Source organism: Mytilus edulis, chromosome 6 (genome assembly GCF_963676685.1).
Source record: "Mytilus edulis chromosome 6, xbMytEdul2.2, whole genome shotgun sequence".
NCBI lineage: Eukaryota > Metazoa > Mollusca > Bivalvia > Mytilida > Mytilidae > Mytilus > Mytilus edulis.
Window position 1 is genome coordinate 28170674 of NC_092349.1, and position 24440 is coordinate 28195113.

General features: G+C 32.8%; 2 protein-coding genes across 2 annotated transcripts; both read right to left on the bottom strand.

The window, feature by feature from the left end:
* Positions 1–1195: 1195 nt before the first annotated feature.
* LOC139526324 (putative nuclease HARBI1) lies at positions 1196–6095 on the bottom strand. Its single transcript, XM_071321456.1, has 3 exons — positions 5880–6095; positions 2440–2774; positions 1196–1370 (listed from the first exon to the last, which is right to left on the bottom strand). The coding sequence occupies exons 1-3, from the start codon at positions 6093–6095 to the stop codon at positions 1196–1198; spliced, it is 726 nt and encodes a 241-aa protein (XP_071177557.1).
* Positions 6096–6179: 84 nt separating this feature from the next.
* On the bottom strand, positions 6180–23097 carry LOC139526325 (uncharacterized). Its single transcript, XM_071321457.1, has 10 exons — positions 23086–23097; positions 22358–22459; positions 20433–20534; positions 19491–19592; positions 16159–16239; positions 14574–14667; positions 13059–13310; positions 10217–10732; positions 8785–8891; positions 6180–7400 (listed from the first exon to the last, which is right to left on the bottom strand). Exons 1-10 carry the CDS (start codon positions 23095–23097, stop codon positions 6180–6182), a joined length of 2589 nt encoding a protein of 862 aa, XP_071177558.1.
* Between the last annotated feature and the right edge of the window lie 1343 nt (positions 23098–24440).

Below are 24440 nucleotides of genomic sequence, written 5' to 3' on the forward strand. Positions count from 1 at the left end.
AAATGAAATAAAAATTAGAAATTTAATTCAAAATGTAAATTCAACAAATGAAATAAGTTTAAAATCGGTTAACAAGTCTTTGTCTGATGGTCTGTGCATCACGGTTGTGATTTGCAGGCATGTCAATATGATGTTCAATCTCAACTTCATTCCCTCCATCTTCAATATTCAAAAGTGGCACTCCATCATCAATGCACTTATTGTGCAGTTTAAAGCAACTACTTATTATTTTGACAGATTTGGGTGGCTTGTACGGCAAATGTCCACCAGTTTTATGCAAACACCTGTTAATAATATTAATCATTTAAAACATAACTATTTGATTATTTTATTCATATTTTTATATTAAAATAAAGGATCTAAAATTTAGATACTATAGCAAAGATAAATTTCTTGCAAAATCATCTCAAAACATAAATGGATGAAATTAATAAGTTTACCTTTATACAAACATGTTTTTAAAAGATGCAGTTGTGTAATTGTAATTTTAATTTAAGGAGTGAACTGATTTCTGTCAAAATATTTCCAAATATGAACAAGTCAGTTTGTCACTATGATAACAAAAAAATGAAGATAAAGGTAACTGAAATATTGTTGATATTCTATTATAATTTAATTTTGTATGTAACACGTCTTCTGATTAGCTGACGTTATTTTGTTATGAGCCCATAGACATAATTTAGTCATGTGACCATGACGTCATCAACGTTTTTTCATGGTTTTCTACGGTTTAAAATAGAATTTAGATTTAAGTTATAAGAAATGACTGTAATATTTTTTCTGTCTATTCGAAATAACATAAAAAATTTGGTGCACACTGTTAAATTATAACCGATACACTAAGGGCGTTATTCAGTGGGCACCAAATTTTTTATGTTATTTCTTCATAGACAGAAAAAATATTACAGTCATTCCTTAAGTGTATATACCATGCTGTTATTCATATTTTCTATATAAAAAAGTGGATTTGCTTAGAATTATAGTTTATATAATGTTGGTAAGATTTGACATAATGATTGTATTCTATTTTACACATTATTTTCTTTACATAACATGGTCTGCAACCGATCAATGTTTCGTTTTATTATAAAATACAGTTAAATTATTTTCCTCACCTAAACCTTGACTTTAACACACCAAAAGATCTTTCAATCACATTTCTTGTCTTGCAGTGAGCATTGTTAAATCTCACTTCCTAATCATTTGCTGTATGCAGAAGTGGTGTCATCAGCCATTTCTTTAGCGGGTATCCGGAGTCCCCTAGCAACCAACTGTTAGGTATCTGATCCATGTATACTGGCACACTTGAATTGGTTAACATGAACGAGTCATGGGTGCTCCCTGGCCATCTCACAACTACATTTGAAAATCTTAAAAAAAATCAAAATTGGTTGATTTTTTTTTATAATTTATGTTTAAAACATAAATTTGTGTCAAATTAATTCAATTTTATAAAAAGAAACATTGATATAGTTACAAGATGTTGTAGTGTTATGCATTGATCTAAAATTTTGTTGTCCTTGGTCATGTTGGTAATATACTTAAAAAGAAATATATGAACAAAGGAGTAGGTTCAGTAAGACCCCTTTTTGGCCCCAAAATATAGCAGTTTTAGAAAATTGTGAATATATAATCGTTAAGATATTTATTGAAAAGTAGAATGCTTCTGCTACATAAATATGGGCTGTTTTTGACAATACAATGCACATATATCGATTACTAGCATCATTAAGTCGTGCTAAATTACTGAAATCTTCACAATTTGATCATTTTAGTTAAATTTTAGACGATTTCCGTCTTAAATGAAAGTGGCCGCATTCGTGTTCATCCATAATATTGAAACGTAAGTTGTATTTGATGATAATGCATAATATATTTAAAGGTTGAGGATGAACACGGATGCGGCCACTTTCATTTTTGACAAAAATCATCTGAAAAGTGACGATTTTTGGCATATTTGATAGATTTTTCATATTTAAGCTTGAATCGGAGCGTCTTTAATTACATAATCAGTTAAAATCTTTCCCATAAACTTATTGAATCAATTAATATAGACACTTAAGTGTTTAAAAAGTGTCTAAAATTTTTCGTTAGATGAAGTTGAAAATTGAGGAAATCAGGCCTTACCGGACCTTCTCCTTTGTAAAAAAATGTAATTACTAATGGACTATGTATTAATAAAATGAGATCCTTGCTTATTTTGTGTGAGCTATTTAATGTATTTCTCATTTCAGTGATTTGAAATAGATTTCACTGTTTTCAGAGTTTGGTAAAGTTTAAATTGATTTGAACATTTGACTTTGTACTCTTATTCCTTAACTTGTTAGCTAATATTTATGCTGAAATATGGCTGGCTTTGACAAAGTTTGATTGTTGAGATTAAAGAGGTAATTGAGGAGCTGAATAATGTGGTTGTTGGGATACATATTTTTGTTTTACCTTAAGTCTGAGTTAGCAATAGCTTGAACATTTATTGCTGGGAACCCTTTTCTACATATATAGGCAGGCTCATCTTCATGGGGTCTCTGTATAGGAATGAGTGTACCATCTACAGCTCCTACCACGTTAGGAAATCTTCCTATTTTATAAAATCCCTCTTTCACTGCATCAATTTCTGCATTTCCCCTTGGCAATTTGATGTTCTGCAGTCTCTTACAGATTGACGAAGTAACCTCCTCAACACACCTGCTGGCAGAAGCTTTGGAAATCCCATGGATATCTGCTGTTTCGGACAGGAAATCTCCTTTGGCCAGAAATCTTAGTGTAACCATAACCTACAAATATTATATTTTGATGTAAATATCTTGCTCTGACTGACATAAGTTTTAAAGTTATGACCTCTTTATAAACCGAATAAAACACTGATGCAAGTTTAAGAAAAATACACGGATGAAAGTTGTTGAAGGCCGTACGGTGACCTATAGTTGTTAATGTCTGTGTAATTTTGGTCTTTTGTGGATAGTTGTCTCATTGGCAATCATACCACATCTTCTTTTTTATATTAGGTAGTGAATGTCTTCAGTTGTGTCCCTTTATAACGTTATATGCATAAAGGGGCATTATATGTCTTCAAAGGACACATTCCTAATGTATTTGGTACATGTTTTTGTATAATTCTATAACTATAAAGAGAGACGAAAGATACAATACAGGAAAAATTTAGTTCTAAATACAAAATGAAAATGCCATGAGAAATACTAAAACATCCTGAGGGCAAGCAATGGTATACATAACACAACTCAGAAAACCAGAAACAGCAAAACAAGTTGCAAAAACTTCGTACTTAAAAGGGAGAGTCGCTTAAAACACATCGCTTGTTGGCATGACACGGGTTATGTTCTTCTCATATATGTTATGATGGTATGATACTAAACCCCTTACGGGAAGGATTGTGCCTGATGTTCATATGATGAAATCATAATCTTTCAGTCAGTTTAATTGAAGTCTGGAGCTGGCATGTCAGTTAACTGCTAGTAGTCTGTTGTTATTTATGTATTATTGTCATTTTGTTTATTTTCTTTGGTTACATCTTCTGACATCAGACTCGGACTTCTCTTGAACTGAATTTTAATGTGCGTATTGTTATGCTTTTACTTTTCTACACTGGTTAGAGGTATAGGGGGAGGGTTGAGATCTCACAAACATGTTTAACCCCGCCGCATTTTTTTGCGCCTGTCCCAAGTCAGGAGCCTCTGGCCTTTGTTAGTCTTGTATTATTTAAATTTTAGTTTCTTGTGTACAATTTGGAAATTAGTATGGCGTTCATTATCACTGAACTAGTATATATTTGTTTAGGGGCCAGCTGAAGGACGCCTCCGGGTGCGGGAATTTCTCGCTACATTGAAGACCTGTTGGTGACCTTCTGCTGTTGTGTTTTTTTATTTTGGTCGGGTTGTTGTCTCTTTGACACATTCCCCATTTCCATTCTCAATTTTATTTGTTCTCATGCTAGAGGTTAATCTTAGTCTGATGCTTTATGAATGGCGTTATTATTAACCTATTGTGCTGATATTGGAATGACTAAGATCGATGGTACAAAATTTGTCCTAGTGGGATGCTTAAGGAATGGTCAAGTGTGATGCCACAATAATTTCTCAGTGGGATGCATTAGGAATGGCTTAGTGCGATGCTACAATAATGTCTCGGTGTGGGATGCCTTAATGGTAAAATATAGATTTTGGCTTATAACTTTGAAACAGAAGCATTCAGAGCAAATCTGACATGGGTTAAAATTGTTTATCAAGTCGAGATCTATCCCTAAATAATATATCCATGAACACGACATGGACTTTGCCCATTGTTGAAGACCGCACGATGAACTATAATTAATAATGTGTGTGCCATTGTGTCTATTGTGGATACTTGATTCATTAACAACTTTACCTCCTCTTCTTTTTTAAATTTATTGTGTTGCTATAGGAATAACCTACTTAGATGGTATCGTAATGACTTAATGTAATGTTATAAGAAGATCCAGCAATTTTAAAAAGAAGGTTCCAAACCCAGAGTAAAAAGGGGGGACTTCCAACTATATGCTCCCAATTAAATGCATTGATCTTCCAAAAAAAGGGGGGTTCCAACACCTGCCAATGTTCTTGTGAGTTGCTATAAGAATGACTTAATGTGATACTATAGGATTAGCGTGTTGTGCTCATAAGAATTTATTCCTAGACGGATGTTAAACGAATGTCCCTTTTTGGCAGTGATGCAATATAGTGTCCTAGTGTAATGCTATACGAATGTACTAGATAGACTTAGTGTGATGCTATAGAAATTACTTATTGTTATGATATAACTATTGCTTCTGTGTTTTCGTGTTAAAATGGGTTTGCTGCTTATGTTTAAAGACAATTCATTTAGTCTGTCAGCTGGTACCAGTGGCGGATCCAGAAATTTTCATAAGTGGGGCCCACTGGTTGCCTAAGAGGGGCCCCGATTTCGTCACGCGTCAGTGATTCCCTATATAAGCAATCACATTTTTTTTCTCATAAAGGGGGGGGGGGGGCTGCCACCCCTAAAAAATACGCCTCTTGGTACAGTAATTCAACGTTAGGAACAGATCCGATGGGAAATCCATCATCAAAATTGAGTATGTTTGTTTCATAATTCTTCACGTACATCACGTCACATTTTTTGTATGCACCATTAATTATGCCCCATTTGGGTCATTATTTTTTCTGGTTTAATCGTTCGTCCATCTGTCCTGCTTTAGGTTACAGTTTTTGGTCAAGGTCGTTTTTGATGCAGTTGTCGTCCAATCAACTCGAAACTTATAATAATCTAACAAATTTAAATGTCAATTGAACGGTCCGTTAAACATAGAAAATGAAAGTGTTCAACGATCTTCAACGGGGGTTGTAAGCCATTATTCCGACAGTCCATAAGTCCGACAGCCCCTTGGTCCGACAACCCATAAATCCGATAACCCACTATTCCGAAAACCCTTTGCTCCGACCATGAAAGTATTATATATGTCAATATAATACTTCCATGTTCCGACAATCACATATACTAACTCTGACTATAAAAAAGATTGTAATTCAGTACGACATTAGGAACATATCCGATATCATAGATCAGTGAAACTAGTATCATTAACGACCCAACAAACTCATGATACACTAATAGACTGTATTAAAATACGTTTTTACTTAGTGGAACGCTATATGAAAATATAGAGTTATTCATTTTGATACCTAGTTTAATGCTATAAGAATGACATATTTTATAGGTACGAGTTGTAAAAGGTACGACTTTGTCCATCAAGGTTATTATAGGAAAGGGACATAATTTGACATAGACGTCGCTTTAGTTTGATTACACTGTTGTCATTGACATGGTGTGAGGATAATATTCATCTTGTTTCATTAAAAGTATACCTGTAAAAAGGGTGGGATGGCATGGCATCTAGCAGTTGGCCTCTGGATATCTTGAGTGACAAGATCTGTCAAGGACAAAATTCCCTGACGAGGGAAACGATACCGCTCTATCAGCTCCCGATCAGTTAAAATATCTAGCGCTGTCGACCTCTCTCTAAACGTTCTTTCTTTTCTCAATCTTTCTCCTTCATTCCGTACCATCATGAACGCAGCCATTTTCTCTTAAGATTGTCGTACGAGTGCTAGTTGATAATCGTAAGTTTACGATCAAACTTACGATAAAATTGTACTTACGATTTTTTATGAAACGGTAAAAAACTTACGATTTGACTTACGACCGACGTACGATCTAAGATTGTCGTACGATTCTTTGTGAAACGATGGCCTGTCACAAACCTCTCCGACTTCAATGTTAAAGAGATTTGTGAAATTAACTGTTTTCTGGTTCTTTCCGATGCTGCTCAGATAAAATTTCAAAACAGCTTGTAAAGTCACTGTCAAGCATTCTTGAATGCTGGCTGCAATATCTGGGGAGATGTAAGACCTTGATGACATACTCGTAAGATAGACGACGACTCTTGTTTCTTCTACCATTATTCTAAACTCTGTGTTGCTGTCAACACATAGCACGGCTGAGGAATGATATAATAACGGCCGTCCGTCCACCTCCTTGATAGGCCAAATACCACTAACTGCACCAACCAGTTTGAAAGACAATGCTGATGGTATGGATGACTTCTGTATTTGATAGACCAATGCAATTGTCCTTTTTGCAAATGATTTGTCATCTAGAAAGGACATCGGCATCTTGTGTTTAACTGTGCATGGAACTAAGAAATAGTCGACTTGCGCGTCACTCATGTTAGAGTATTGTTTCGGTATGACCAAAACATTGAGATGCACTAGAACCTGGATGATGAACTCTTTGAAGTCATCATCTTGTATATGATGAACGAATTGTTCCTGTTCCCATAGTTTTAGAAGATCTCTTTTATATAATTTTCCAGTTTCTCTCATTCTTCGTAGAATACCTTTAAGAGTCTCATTCTTAGGCCAAAATATTTCATCTGTTATAAATGATCGAAGAATGTTGACCAATACAGGAGGATAAAGAATGATAAAATTATTAAGTTCTGGCTGATTAAAGTACATTATTTTGCCTAAAGAATGTTGTGTTAAGAGAAAATCTTCCAGTTGTCTCTCAGACAAGGCTAGGTCTTTGTTCATTGTGTTTGCTTCAGCTAACTGTGTTTTGGGTATTATATGGACGTTATCTTTTATCATATTAGCAATCAGAAGCTCAAGGGGAACCCAAATCATCGGTCGACGTAGTCCCCACGATGGCTGGGCTCGGGCAATAGTGACAAGTTGGGTTGTTAAATTCTGAATTTCTTGATCGTATTTGTCTGTACCATTTATGAAGAAAACTGGTTCAAAGACAATGTGTGTCTTCATTTCATGTGAACCAAACATTTCAGCGATATTTTTTGCAATTTGCATTTTCATCTTCTTCTGCATATCCTGGTGAGTAAATAATAGAAAAAAAGAAAACACAAATAAAAACAACTGTATCCTATCAATTCTTATATGTTGGCATTGCACAAGGTCCTGTTGTTCTCACATATATATGTATAACGATTGCTTACAATTTAGATTTGGATATATGCTATAATATAATTTTTTATTGCTTTACTACTCTATTATTGGACTGATTCTGATGAAAACACCATGTACCACACAAAAATGTCAACTCGGAAAATACTGAACATTTTTTTGTTAACGGTATTACAGTATTTCACAACGACTGGTTTTGAGATAGTCGTGCATAATACACTACAACGTAATGTTAAGTGCTATGTGGAAGAAGCTACACTATGAACATGCCGAAACGTTAAGTGTGGTAATTATTTAATTCTTAAGACGGTCACATTCATTAAAAAGTTTTTTGACAGCAGTTAATTTACTTATTAAGATTATCACAGAGCTCTTGTCGACTTCAAAACTGATTAAAATATTTTATCAGTTTATGTTTACTCCAGTATAATGTGATAATACTGGAATGCTGGAAGAGATTTGTTTTGTCCAAAAATAAGTACTATCCAGCAATGTAAAATACAAAAAATACAGTCATTAGATTACAGTTAGAGACACATTTATGCTTGCTTCGGCAGGTGGTAACGCATCCACTGGTATCGCAATATTTTTGCAACATTGGGAACTATTTAAAGTAATAAGTTATATGCAGAAGAGTTGAGTCCATGATTCTACAATCCTTTGCAGATAAGAAATAAAAAACGAAATCCCAGACATTTCTGGAATAGTCGTGACAATCAAAGAAAATAATTATTTCTACTATAAATAAGTGAAAAATTATGACAGAAATAAGTGTAACATTTCAGTGAACATGACCTACCGAATTTGACTATTTACCGGATTTTTATAACACGAGCAACACGAAGGAGCAACAAGTGAAGCAGAATCTGCTTACCATTCCGGAGCACCCGAGATCACCCCTAGTTTTTGGTGGGGTTCATGTTGTTTGTTCTTTAGTTTATGTTGTGTCATGTGTACTATTGTTTTTTTTTCTGTTTATCTTTACAATTTTTAACCATGGCGTTGTCAGTTTATTTTCGATTTATTAGTTTGACTGTCCCTCTGGTATCTTTCGTAGATTTTACATATACAAGAAATTGACTAATTTAGTTTATATAAGGGAAATAGGATCACTAGAATAAATACAGAAGAATGTGTTGGTATTCAAAAGCTAAAGCATGATAGTTTTTTTTAATTTTAATGTTATCTAGAAAAAAAAACCATCAAGATAAGTATGCCTAATAGACTTATTTGTAACATGTGTTTGTGATATCAATAAAGTGATGCTACATCTATCTGAACCAACACTTACATCCGAGAGAAAGTCACTATGCGTTGCAGCAAACAATATCTTTGGCATGAAATCATCATCATCAACACAGTAGGTAAGTATTGAATTCACCCAATGTTTCACAATAGCTAGAAATAAATATTCATACTTCCTTAATGCACGTCTTACACTTTTTATCACCTAACAGGTTTACATCACGGACATAAACGCATACGTTTAAGACTCTTTAAAACTGGAAATGTAAACCAAATGGAAGCATAACGTTTAGCCGCCTTTTCAATATACTACAATTGCCAGTTGGAAATAACAATACCACACGGAAGCTTTTGAATATCGAATTAAATGCAAATTTATCAAATATACAATACTTGTACATCAACATTGTTCTACTCAGCTTAGATTGATATCAAAATAAAAACCGATGTACTTGTTTTCCTTCTTTTAAAAATGAAATGTAATTTCAGACTGTTTTTTAGAAAATGATTACAATAAGCATCGGTTAAGCGGATCATTTTCATAAAGCTTTAGGTTGTGCAAAATTAATCAGATTTAATAATTAGTGTTCATTTAAAAGCTCTTTTGTACCTACACGATACACTTTTGAAATAAGATACAATATATTTGCTTATATCACATTATTAAGTAAAAACTTTTGTTATTATGAAAAAAAAGTCTCAGATTATAAAATTTACCTTTTCGTCTTGTATGGTGTAGGAATACCTAGAATAGTATAGTAAACGAAAACTGGTAGGAAGATACCGTCATTTTATGCGTCTATAAAAAAATTTAAACTCTGAATAAGTGATAGCATGAACCTCATACGCAGATATTTTTTACTGTATATGTCAATGATACAGCAACCATACCACGCTTAATCGTTGTTATTTTACCTCCATAATTTAACCTGTTACTATCAAAGTGTTGTATTACATATTTATTGTTCATACTTCACATTTAAGTTGTTTCTCCTGTGATAAAACCATTTCAGACATTAAGTAAAAGGCTGATGCACGTAATTTGAATTAACTGATTAACGATATTTCATTAACCAATATACATTATGTAACATCAATTTGTTATGTCGTCATACCATTGTCAGGATCTAAACGTATAATATCAAATACGGTATTTACTTTTACTAACCTACCATGTTGTTTTGAGAAATAACAGAGACACAAAAGACGATCAGTCGCTGAAACATCTTGTAAATAGTTCATTTACTACAATACATTAATGAATGAGCGAACAAAAAGACGCTCGTTTTGGAAGTCAAACACCCCTATCTAATTTATATACAGGGCTATTCTGTGATTTATGTGTATGACTCTTTTGTATTTTGTCGGTTTCAAGGCCAAATGAAGTTCAATATTTGGTAAAATTACACAATGGAACTTATTTCTTTTTTTTTTATATAAAAACGAGATATTCTGCGTGGTTATGTGGCTATACTTACATTCATTAGAAATATCTCCGGTAGGATATTCTGTCAGCGGTTCTTGAAAATCCCTACTGCCATCAAACATCACTACAAACGTTCCACCGTGCTGAACAAATAACTGATGGGTCATGTCATATGATCGTTGACCACCAAAGTCAACTAAATCTGAAGGTGCAATCTTAATTTTGTATTGGCCACTCTTTATTTCTTTCAAAATGTCGTCATGTACTGCATATGATTCAACTTTTTTCAACTGAGGACGACTTATCGATCTAACCTTTTTTACTTCGGACGGGGTAGTATTTTCATTCTGCAAGTATTTATCTTGTTTAATGTAAGCCTCGGGTGAAACAGAAGCTTTTGAACTGAAACTTGTATTTCTCTGTTTAACTTGTATACTTGATTCTTGATGATGCGTCGAGGATGGCGCAATACACAGCTCATGTTTTGTATCAACGCTTGGACATGTTAGTATCTCACGATTTGGCTTTCCGATGATTAACTTTGTCATCACATTATGACCTCTATCTTCTGCAAAACAAAATTATCATTATAAATTCCTTATTGAGGAGGATTCCTACACATAAACCAATTTTCCCTCTAAAGAATTTTAGAAGTTTACTGTAGCATTAGTATAAACACAATTAATGTACATATATAATAACAATTAGTTAGAAAAAAATGTCAACTCAATTACTATCGATTCATCAGTGAAAGAAAAATCCGTTATCTGTATATCTATCAATTGTATGTAAGGCGATTCTATGTATTTCGTGAAAAGCTATTGCGTAATTTTCACCTTATTTCTTTACAGTTGGTTTTTATGTTGTGTTGCTATACTGGAATTAAAATGTTTTTGTGCTGTTGCATGTAGCAAATACTTTATTTTTATATAGTGTAGTATTTCCATTAATTTTTAAGAATCCACATCTGTAAAAATATATTTTCCTGTCCAAGGTCCAAGGTCGAGGCTGCAGTTTAATGATTGTGGTTGGTTTATATCTGGAATAATCTTTCTTCAAAAGTAGCACTGCACTAAATAAGATTGTTAATTTTATCGATTGATTTTTTCGGGGTATCATTTAAATGACTACACGGCATGGGTGTTTTCAATGGTGAAGGTCGTTATAAGTCCCATGATTGATTATATCGACGTCATTTGAACTTTGGTAAATTTCCGTCTCGTCAACAATCATACCTCATCTCAGATCTTTATTAAGATCTCATTTCGGACCTAATGAGACAATTTGATGTATTTAGTATACAATGTCAGTCGCCATTACTTGTTCCTTCTGTGGAATGTACTACAGAAGCAACATGTTTGTTATCACTTCGGCTGGTGGACACTAATGAAAATGTTTCCCTTGATCATATTGATTTATTAATCTTTTTTGTACATAACATGTATAACTTATTTAAGAAATATTTTTTAAAGTGGTACGTGTATAGGATTTTTGATTTATGTAGTTTGTAGTTTTTATGTGTATTTACTATTTAGTCTTATGGTCATGCATTGTATAACAGTAATTTGATTTTGATTTTCTATATGTTTATAAAAGTTAAGATAAGCTACTTCATTTATAATTTTAAGTTGAAAGCAACTATAAGTATGTGATTGTTTTGTGTATACACAGTTTTGATTTAGAAGAAAATACGAAATGGTAAGAAAATACAAATAATAACGCAGTCCCATTAAAATATACTTTTCATGGTTAGGAAATACATAAAATAACACCATTACAAACTAAGTTCTAATTTATAATTCTTGTACGTGTCTATTTTATTTTTAGAAATTTACCTTTGATAATAAACAAATAGATGTGTGACACTAATCCATTAATGTGAGGCGTCATTGTTATTCAGCGGTTTACATGTAGTATTGTACTTATATATTATTTATCTATGTATTTCTAAGAGCTCAGCGTTTGTTTGTACTGTATTCCTGTCACGTAGTGTTGTCATTTTAGCGGTATTTGTAACATTTCAAGCTAAGAGTGAGGTTTGGCTAGTCATAGCATCAATTTTATTCCACCATTTTTTCTTAAAATGGCCTGTACCTGACTGGGCGAATAAGACTTATAACCGGATTTGAACAGACATGAGCAACACGACGGGATCCGGAGAGGGTCTGTTGACCTTTCTGGAGTTTTGAGATAAACTTTGGTTTTTGTTTGAGATCTAATTGGTCAGTCTACAGTTGTATATGTTGTGTTTTGTGTACAGTTGTTTAACTTCTTGTCGATTTTTGTTTTCTGCTATCGCATTGTCAGTGTGTTTTCGACGTAAGAGTTTGAATATTCATTGTCTCTCTTTAATAATGTATACTTATTGAACCAGGATGAATCTAACCACAACAGTAACAATAGTTACAAGGTCCGCGCATTCAACAACAGTTGTAGCTTTAGTGATACATGTACTAGCTACAAAAAAAAACTCTTCAGTGGTTGCCGAATATGACCAACCGATTTAGAAATATCACCAGGTTTGTACTAATACGAGCAACACGACGAGTGTCACATGCAGTGCACGATCTGCTAACCCTTTCGAGGCACTTGATATCACCCCAATTTTTGTTTGGGTTCGTGTTGCTCAGTCTTTTGTTTTCTATGTTGTGTTTTGTGTACTACTGTTTGTCTGTTGGTCGTTTTCCCTTTTAGCCATGGCGTCAGTGTATCTTTGACTTAAGACAGGTACGAATTTGAATGTCCCTTTTGTATCTACCGTCTCTCTTTTCGTGATGATCAAGGCTAACTATCTGAAAGGCTAATGCTTTTAATTCTGTAACTGTTTATTATATTGGTATATACATATGTTATATGAGTTTAAAATATCGACTTCTTTTTGCAATGTATATTACCTTCCTTTAAGGGAACCATCTCATAAGTTTCCAAGTTAATACCGTTACGACCAAAGTGTATTACCAAACCATCTGTTGATTTCCACGTCAGCGGTATTGGACTACCAATTAGAACGCTTGCAAGGGTAGATTTCCCACATGCACAACTTCCACAAAGAAAGACTCTATTTTCATACGATTCATAAGTTCCAGTGGAAAGTAATATGTGGAAATCTTCGGACGTACCAGCAAACGGAAGCAAATCCTGATTTACTAAAAGCATAAATTGATTTCATGATGTGTTAATTGTTTTGTGTTATTCATATGTCAATTAACGGAGAATCGATCGTGCTATATTATGAGATTCGTGATATTCATGAATTAAAATTTCATATTTTATAACGAAAGGATCTTTTATATTAGTAAGGTTCAAAACAAACAAAAAACAATTGCTTGCAGTTGACAACAAATACACTATTTTATTACAAAACATGTATCTGAATTAGTAAATCATTTCACTAATTATCATATCATGTTTATTGTATTAATTATGTCAAAGCTATTAGATTTTATATGAAACGATACTTGATGATTATAGAAAAAAAAGATGTGGTATGTATGCCAATGAGACAACTGAGAAATAAATTAACAACTATGGGTCATCGTGCGGCTTTGTATAACTAAACAAAGGGGTTACAGATAAGTTGTTTTTTGCAGATACATGTTGCACAAATGTTCAAACACTATATTGCATTTTTAAATTTTCATTTATATCAACGAATTCATGATCTCATACTTGTTTTTTTTTTCATTTTTAGTAAAAAAAAATTGCATAATTCTCCACCAATGCCTTTGGTTATACATGTGTTTCAATAAAATGAATTTATGCTCATGCTATTAGTACTCCATGGATGCCACAGCTAATGCGGTGAAGATTTATATGTTTGGACGTTTTTTATTTCAAAAAGGAACACTTATCACTTTGTATAAAGACTGACATGTAATTCTTAGTAATGACATTATTATTTGAAAATAGATTAACATAAATCAATCGTCTTGAATGATTAAATGCAACATTTAGGTAAAACCAAGTAATGACAAATCTTAATTTGCAATAAATATTTGTATGTTTTAGCCAGTCCATCATTTTGAACAAAAAACAAGACATTAAACGCATCTGGTTTTTTTTTTAAATACTAGATGTTCAATGATGTCTTTATTCGAGAAGAACATAGTTATTTCATTCAGAGGAATTACTTTTCTAAATAGGGTGAAATGGTTGTGTTTTGAAAAACATGCTCGACAACCAATTCACATCGTTAATAACCTGTTTTCAAAGGCGTACACAAAACAAAGTCAACATATAATGTTATTCCTAGTTACTACCTTCCGACAAAGTCTTTGCAAGCAATACCCTTACCGCTTGGTAGACATGTGAAGACAACATTTATGAACGAGTTAATATATATGCTACTCATGAAATAAAAACGAGACACAAATCAATTATTAAAAGTTAAGTATTGTAATATATCTTACCTCCTACGCTTTCAGACCTCTCTTGAGGTGACTCGTCTTGTTCCAGAACTGTAGTAGTGTTTTTAGGGACACTTCTTTCTTTGGTCATATAAGACTACAATACATTGATATTTGGCTAATAGTCAAACCACTCTTAAATGAGTAAAATCAATATCTTTGTAAAAAAAAATATATATATGATTGAAATAAGCAGACGATGGTAATTATATACAGTTTGGGTGCAGGCCAAGCATTACATAAAGTGAACGCCGCATGCACATATTTCGTTATTTTTCGCGTTTCTAGTAAAAACGCGTACTTGAGAAAATATTTGGCCTTAAATAGGAATGCTCAGCATAAATTTATAGCTTATAGAAAGCAAAGTAATTCCATCTTCATACATATATGTAATTCGAATTGTTAAGCAATTCATAACTTTACTTTTTCTATCTTTAAAACTCATTTAAAGAACATTGATGTTGGTGTGTTTTGTCTTGTTTAAAAAAGTCGTTATTACTGACTGTGTTTTCCGATGACTTCGGCATCAAAAGAAGGACGAAAGATAACAGAGGGAGAGTCAAACTCATATAAAGAAAATAAACTGACAACGCCATGGCTTAAAATGAAAAGACAAACAGACAAATTATAGAACAGTGGACACAGCATAGCAAACTAATGACTAAGCAACACGAACCCCACCAAAAACTTGGGGTGATCTCAACGATACAAGCTATATATTCACAAATGCCTCTATAAAACTAATAACAGTGTGTTTTTTGTGATGTTACTTTTTATCCTTAGAGGGTATTTAATATCCCATATTTACATAAACAGCAGAATTATTTAACAAATGTGAGGCTATAATGGCAACAAACAGAAAACAATCATTTGTCATAAAACAAATAATATTTACGATCAACTTGCTTATACTGGAATTATTAGCAAAGACAAAAAACAGAAATAGTAAACAGAACTTTTGCAAATATGGCTTTGTTTAGACACCCCTAGTTCATGTATATGTTTAACCCCGTCGCATTTTCGCGCCTGTCCCAAGTCAAGAGCCTCTGGCCTTTGTTAGTCTTGTATTATTTTAATTATAGTTTCTTGTGTTCAATTTGGAAATAAGTATGGCGTTCATTATCACTGAACTAGTATATATTTGTTTAGGGGCCAGCTGGAGGACGCCACCGGGTGCTGGAATTTCTCGCTACATTGAAGACCTGTTGGTGACTTACTGCTGTTGTTTTTTCTATGGTCGGGTTGTTGTCTCTTTGACACATTCCCCATTTCCATTCTCAATTTTATATAACCACATTATGTTTTTGACAAGATTTCTACACTGACCCAGAAATTGTAGATAAATAGGTATTCAGTTATCTGGAGACGTAGACAGATATATGATTAGATAACTTATGTAATCTTGCATAATTGAACGATTAGATATTCAATTTCATATTTATAGTTGCAGTTTTTAAAGTATAATAATGACCTTTCATTCATGCAGTACATTGTTATTTTTTTATGCTGGGATTTTTCTTTTAATTTACAATTAGGTATAGGTCATTACTTTTGATATATGTGTTAACAAACGACTAAACACTGTTACCTGTAGTACTTCCTTTGCATCTCTCTTTTCTTCCGAATCAATCCAGTAGTTTTCGACAACATCATATGCTGTGTTGCCCAGCTGTAACAGCAATGTATAAATTAGCAGAGACATTCATACAAGACATACATGCTGTTAACTACTTATGTTCGTAGACATTTATTGTTTAGCGTTAAGGTATTCCTAGACAATAAGGCTCTGAATTATTTTCCTTATTATGTAATTTAGATTTTTATAGAAAACGAGACAAAACTTTACATATCAGGGACGAATACTATTGCGTTATTTTTCTACTTGCGAACGTAAATCGCTTGCTGAAATCAGTTGACAAGACCGTTAACCTGGGGCAGTCTGGTAACAGTACAACATAAGAACGAACTATATAACTTAGTTGCAAAAAGACACTACTATCAGATCTAAATAAGGCTTGCGTGTTCCTAGGTTTGGAATACCAGCAAAAAAGGCAACAGTAGTATACCGCTGTTCAATAGTCACAATTCGATGAGACAAAAACAAATCCGGGAAACAAACGTCAAACCGTTGAAACACAACTATAAAAGGAAAACCTTGACAAGTTATATCAATGTACAAACGAAAACTTATATTAAACTGTAGCCTGTGATACATACATATTCTAAAATTCAGTCTTACATATTTGCAGAAAGGATTCAATTCGATTTTAGCAAACATTGTCTATTTTAAGATCAATAATAATAATACGATACATGTAGATGTCAAGTCTTAACCCTAAACTAATTGTGTTTTGTTTTTAAAAATTTCATAATGTTATTTGAGATCAACTTGTCTAACATCTGTGTGTAACACGCCCATTTTTTATTAGATATGTAGGACTCGGAACCGCGATGGTACTCCGAACTGCGATGGTCTCGCTGAAGTGCGATGGTCTACGCTGAAGTGCGATGGTAACATTGTGACGTTAACTTGTTGATATTTACGCTGAAGTGCGATGATGGTTACGCTGTAGTGCGAATGCCAACTTAAGACTAAAGTAAAATGCACATGGGCTGTTGTAATAAAATAACACCATTAAAATTTGGATGCTAGCCTCTTATTTGGAAGATGTTTTAACTTCTATTTAGATCAAACTAAAGACTTTAATTTTTGTTTTAATCTAATTTTCCAAGTCTACAATTATTCTTTCAGCACTCATGAGTATGGAATAAGGTGTTTAAAGGAGAAATAAAAGAAAATGATTCAGCGTGTAGGTCTTTATAATAGTACTAAGAAGTGTCCATCTCATTTACTTAAATATTATGATAAAACTTATTAATTGATCACATTCTTCTTCCATTTATATATACATGTTGTACCTTGAATGTCGGAACAGTATCCACGAAGTAAAAATACCGACAAGATTAACACATGAACTATAGTATCCTTCAATCATGTCAGGTTACGATTATTTTATCACACTAAGACCTTGCACGATTTTTCTAAACGAGTAATATGTGTCAGGTAGACTGTATCCAATAATGAGAATGTAAAAGTAAAGGTCAAATACGGAACACAATTACGTAAGTATAAATGTGAATGATTTGCAATTATATACGCTTATATTGTATTTTTTTCTATTTGTAATTGACTGTATATTGTATTTTTTTCTATTTGTAATTGAATAGCAATTAGTTGGATTATATTATAATTTATAAATGTATGTTTTACAGACAAATTAAACTAACAAGTACTAACAAAAGGAGTAGGTCCGGTAAGGACCGATTTTGGCCTCAAATTTCAGGTTCATCTGACGAAAGATTTTGACCACTTTTTAAACACTTAAGTGTCTATTTTATTTGAATTAATTAGTTTATGTGAAAGATTATAACAGATTTAGTCATTAAAAACGATCTGATTCAAGCTCAAATATGAAAAATCTACCTAATATGCCGAAAAATGTCACTTTTCAGATGGTTTTTGGTAAAAATGAAAGTGGCCGCATCCGTGTTCATCCTCAACCTTTATATATGTTATGTATTATCATAAAATACAACTTACATTTCAATATTAAGGATGAACACGAATGCGGCCACTTTCGTTTCACACGAAAACCGTCTAAAATTTAACTAAAATGCCAGAATAATGAGGATTTCAGTAATTTAGCATGACTTAATGGTGCTAGTACCGGATATATGTGCATTGTATTGTCAAAAACAGCCCATATTTATGTAGCAGAAGCATTCTACTGTCCAATAAATAACTAAAGGTTTACATTTTAACAATTTTGTAAAACTGCTATATTTTGGGGCCAAAAAGGGGTCTTACTGAACCTACTCCTTTACTATATACTACTAACGATTAACGGGATAAGGTACCGGTATTCGATGTATCCACTAACAAATGTGAAAAACTATCAATAAAACATGATTTACCTTTAAAAATAAAAATACCGACAAGTAAATTTATGCTTTACTAATAGCGAAGCTTGTCAATTATTTCACGAAAAACAAAAGATGAGGATGATAAATTGGGAAGAACACGTAGGGTTTAGTCAGGTTAATTTCTGTCTGACATGTTTTAGACTGAAACCATAAAAAAAAATCAAGAGCGACGGTGTTCTTTAAAAATAAAACAAAAATAACTTAGGAATAAAACAACATTATATGAAGTTGATATAGCAAAATCATTGAACCATTTCTAATACTATCATATTTTAATTTTTTTTTAAATTGCCCACATATAATCATGTGACGCTTATCGTACGATAAATGAAGATTAATATTTAGATTAGTATACTGTATTCATCGTACAAAAAGTCTGCGGCATTATTCAGAATACTGGTTAGCCCATTTTGGTGACCGAGTCGCTTTGCTGCCTAAAATGTTTTAACATATTTCTTTAACCTCAACATGTAAAGCTTAAAACTGTTCGGGACTTGAATTGTTTGTTTTTTTCTTATTTCCTAACTTTTCTTTGTTAGCATGAAACCTTCATCTACAAAACCCTGTTCTCGAGTCCGTGTTGTATTTTAAAAACGTCATACACTAAACCATCGCACTTCAGCGGAAGGACCATCGTACTTCGGCGTGGACCATCGCACTTCAGCGTGACCATCGCGCTTCAACGTCCTCATCGCACCTCCGAGTCCTACATATATATCAGATCAACATCTAAATTACACGTAAAATAACTTAATAGTACCCACGATTATACGAACAAAGACGGATGCAATCAAAATATTTTTAGATGGCTTGAAATGTTTACTTATTTTGCTATTTCCATCGATTAATAAATGGTCCTTATTATACCTCCTCTTTTAACGAACAGATGTAGGTATACCACAAGGGTTAAAGTTCGCTAAGTATACGTATTCAAACCTGATTTTTTTCAGTTGGATCTATATCTGTTTTCTCTAACAACAATTTGACTATTTCGATATTCCCTCTACGAGCACCCGCATGTAGTGCGTTATCACCATACTAAAATAGAAAGGTTGCAGTATTGAGAGTACTATTGCAAATTTGCCTACATTCTCTTTGTGTGATTGCCCAGGAGATATAAATCACATACAGACAATATGATCCAACACAACCAGTTGATATCCCGACTAAATTAAAGTTTTTATTTTTCTGAAGGTCACAGTTGTGTGGGTACTCTTGTGACCGTTCAGTAACTTTGACTTATCTGGTCATTTGTAAAGGATTAGGGTTCGATTAACCCTAACACATATAGTAAAGAACAAAAGAAGGCAATGGTTTAACTAAATCGTGTTTATTCCCGTCATGCCCGTTAAAAAATCAAATGTCATAAATAAACCGATCTGTACACGTTAACATACTTTGATCTCCTTCGAAAGTATAATCAACAATAGTTTACCGAATTTTCAAATCTTATTTATCAATTAACACGACACGTCAATGCAACTAATGTAAGCCAAGTTAAAATCGCACGAACAAAAGGCAAGAGACCTGGTGCATCGACCGGGTAACCTATCATGCAATACATACGTCACTAAACATGCAGATAAATCAATAAAATATACCAGACTCATTTGATCAAAGATACAAAAAACAACCAGCTGAGGCAATGTTTTCTTTGTGTATAATATCCTTAGTATTTCGTAAAGTTTTGTGGAAAGTTATTTAATTAATATAATCATTCTAAGGATAATTTTACAAACACGAATCTTCACTCAGTCAACATGACACAATATGGGATAGAACACACTGTGTAGATTAAACTACTGTTATAGTATCCTCATATTTAAGACTGCGAAAACATGTCATAAAAGGTACCAGGATTAATACTTCACTTCTTACCATATTTTTTTCCATTGGATCCACAACTGTTCTATCTAATATCAATTTGACTATTTCGGGATTTTTTCCAAAAATAGCTGACTGTAAAATAGTGTCACCGTTCTGAAATTCAAATGGTGAATAATGCATAATATTTAGCATGGACGATGGCTTATTTGTTAGGCTCAACACAATATGTTTAATCCTACAACATGAACAACTAATTTTCTTTCATAATATTCATAACGTTAGAAACCAATCCCCATATGTTGATATTTGTGAATTAAATGAGAGGAATAATTGTTCTATCAACTGAAAGAGGGTGGTACTGTTATAATGAAAGAAAACTACGCTTTTTCCTGTCATATCACATGAAAATTATTTAAATGACTTGAAGAGGTTTTTTTTAATAATTTATTAATGTTCATGTACATAAATTGAAAATGGTAACAATGTCTGTCATGTTATGCCTCATTGAGAGTTGCCTAGAATATTAGAAATAAACTAATATCTAAATGGTAACAACTTGTATACAGCAAAAGCACTGAGTCATAGTCCACAGCGTTGAGTAACATTTCGCCAGTTATTATCACTGCAAAGTATATTCATGATTGTCTACCATTAAGAGTAAACTGTTAACACACATACATTTCTCGCCTATTTGTTATTTTGATAATGCAAATGTTGAAATTAAAATAAAAATAAGTTATGCAAATATTCAAAATGAATGAACCATGACTGAATGTAGAGTGCTAAACAATCACAATTGAAAAAGAGATGTGCCAATGCTAATGCAATTCATATCAAATACCACTGATATATCAAGTCTTTCCTTTAAATCAAACCTAAACACAAACATAAACTTGTCAACTATGCAAAATTGTCAAAGGAAATTAACCATAATGAGAGTGTCTAGTTATATAATCCCAATGGAAATGAAACTTTCAGATGCCAATTCATTTGAATACCAAATATCATTGACTTAACATAAGTGGTTCATCTTATACTGATCTAATTACAAACTTATACATGTAAACTGAGCATTTTTTTTTAAAGTCAACAGACCATGACTGAGGGGGCAGGGCCAAATAATATACATTGTAATGAGATGTGCCCATGCTAATACAACTGCATACCAAATATCCATGACATACCACAAGTGCTTCACCATAAACTAAACCTAATTACAAACCAATACATTATTGCCGCCGACGCAGGAAACAGCATACTTATGTCTCACTTTTGGACTCCGTCAAGGCGAAACAAGAAATGTCTAAACTTTGATATGTACATTTGTGTAAAAAATTGTATAATAACACCTTTATATTTGAAGTCATAAGTTACTTTCTTTTTCATTTTAATCATCATATGAAAAAAAGGCTGTTATTCCATTTTTTATACAATTATCTAATCATAGATACCAGTCTTAAAAGTGTTAATGACAGATGCGCATTTCATCTACAAAAGACTCATCAGTAACGTTCGAGTAAATAGGTTAACGGCCAAATTTTGTCAGAAGTGGTGCATTGAGAATCCACAAATGAGGATTTTCCCAATTTAGCTAAGCTAATATTTTACTTGATTAAAAAATCCAACTGTTTTTTTTAATTGGAATATAATAAGCATTTAGTGTAAATGTGTTTGTGCACAGAAAAAAGTATATAGTGTCAATAACCACTGTACAATAATTCACACGATACATTACAAAAAAATTACTTAAGCAAAGACACAAAAAACGGATCAATGGCTTCATTTTAATGAACAAGACTACATTAAAATTGCGTATTTAACCTTCAAATAACTATTAGTAATCACAAATGCTCCAGAAAGTATACGACTACGTTGCATAATTGTTCCTTTTGTTATAAGTTACACAATGGTGTAAATGAGAAGAAAAAAAAACAAGTTGATCACGTATACCATTAAAAATCCTAAAAAGATCATACCTTATTCTTTTTACTTTGATCTATGTTTGGTAATTCTAGTAAAAACTCTACCAGCTGGAGATCTCCTCTTCTTACAGCTTTGTGCAAAACAGTGTTGCCATCCTGCAATATAACAGTTGGACTGTACACACTACTTACACAAAGGTGTAAAACAGAAAAACTGCAGTAATTCTAATTCTTAATTGTTTTTATATGTCTATTTGTAAGACCTCCTATGTACACCTCAAGCAACTGAATTTAAAAGACTTATTGTGGATGCCTTAAACGTCTGCTTGTTTAAAGTACGTCATGTTCAAGTGATGTTTAAAGTTTTCCTGTTTTGTGGGAACACATATTGTTATGTGGAGATTGATTTTTATCGTTGTCTTAGTCAATAAAATAATGGTTGAAAATTCAATCAAGGACTGTGTAGTGCGTAATGTTTTGCAAGTTGTTCATTTGTCGCTTATTTTGTCGGATAAACAGACATGGCGATAACAAATTCCAAGCAAATGTATGCCTAAGTTTGGTACTTTCTAAAAAGTAAATCTATAATCTTATTAACTTTATTTCTTCTTAATACTTAAATTATTATTTTTCAATTCTTTTATATGGAAATACAGCAACGATCATTTAAACTGGTTTTATCCTGCGACTTTTGGAACTTTGTAACTGCACCAATTACATAATCTGCCAAGATAGTATTACGACTCCGCCAAAATAATAACTACCAAAATATTTTCGTATACTCTTTTGCTCATAACCCACGAAATGCCACCCCCCAAAAAAAATAACAACAAAAAAAACACGTTACTGTAATATATAGCATACCTTATAAAACCTTGATGGATCCACGGTTGTTTTTTGAAATAACAATTTACATAAATTGAATCGGTCTTCTCCTGCAGCAAGGTCAAATGCAGTGTTCCCTTCCTTGAATAGAAATATTTCAATGTTTAGAAAAATAAAAAAAAGACTCAATTCAATAATGTTGTAAACCAATTTATAATTGGCATATTTCCAACATAGTCTATGTATTTTCAATGCAACTCTTCACTTACATACCGGGTAATAAACTTGTTCGATGCAACCCATATGAAAATTTTACATTAGATAATACCAGTAGATAACGACAGAGCAACACTAACCGCCTAATGGACCGACAGTAATCACATGTGCTATAGAAACATCAATTATTAACTTTCCTTTTGTTTATTGTGTTACACATCTTCAGTAAATCTTTAAAATCTAATGGTTGTGTGGAGAATTGATAAGTTTTTATTGAAAATATGTTGTGATGTTGATGATTGTCGATTTGACGGGTTGACGATTGAATCATCACACCTTCTGAAACACAACAAGTTGATCACGTAAACCCTTGAAATTACAAAATACCTAATACCTTATTCTTTTGGTTTGGATCTATGTTGGATGATTCTAATAACAATTCCACCACTTCGAGTTCTCCTGTTGTGACAGCTTCGTGTAAAACAGTTTCCCCATTCTGAAATATTAAGGTTGGAATATTGACACTACTTATGCAATCGTGTTAAAACACACTTATCTCACATATATTCTGTTAACGGTCATAAATATTAACTAGGTGGGGGAACATATCCATCAACAATATTTGTACATGATTGGAAGATACAGAGATATATGGTCTCCTGTTTCGTAACCAGTACAAACACATTTCATTTTTTTAATGCACAAGTATTGTTTGCTTCCTGCAATTTAACGTTCATATCTAAACGTAGAAATTCCTTGTTCTTTTCAACAGTTTAATATTGTTCTCAATGTAGTTATCGAGTCGAAATAAGGGCCGCGATGAGGACACAGTAATTTCAATAAAACGGCAGCGGAATACATGTAGACTTTACATGCATAGGTTAATATTGCCTGTCAACCGCATGCGTATATTGTAAAGGTAGGATTCTAACAAATTTATAAAGTACAGTGGAGTACCAATAGTTGTATTATGCCAGTCAGGTTTGTACATTATGTTTGCAGCCTTTTTTTTTGCATGATGGTTGTCTGAACCAATAAACGAAGACTCAACCTGCTTTGAAATTTAATAGTGAGTTTCCATGCAAGTCAAGTGTTT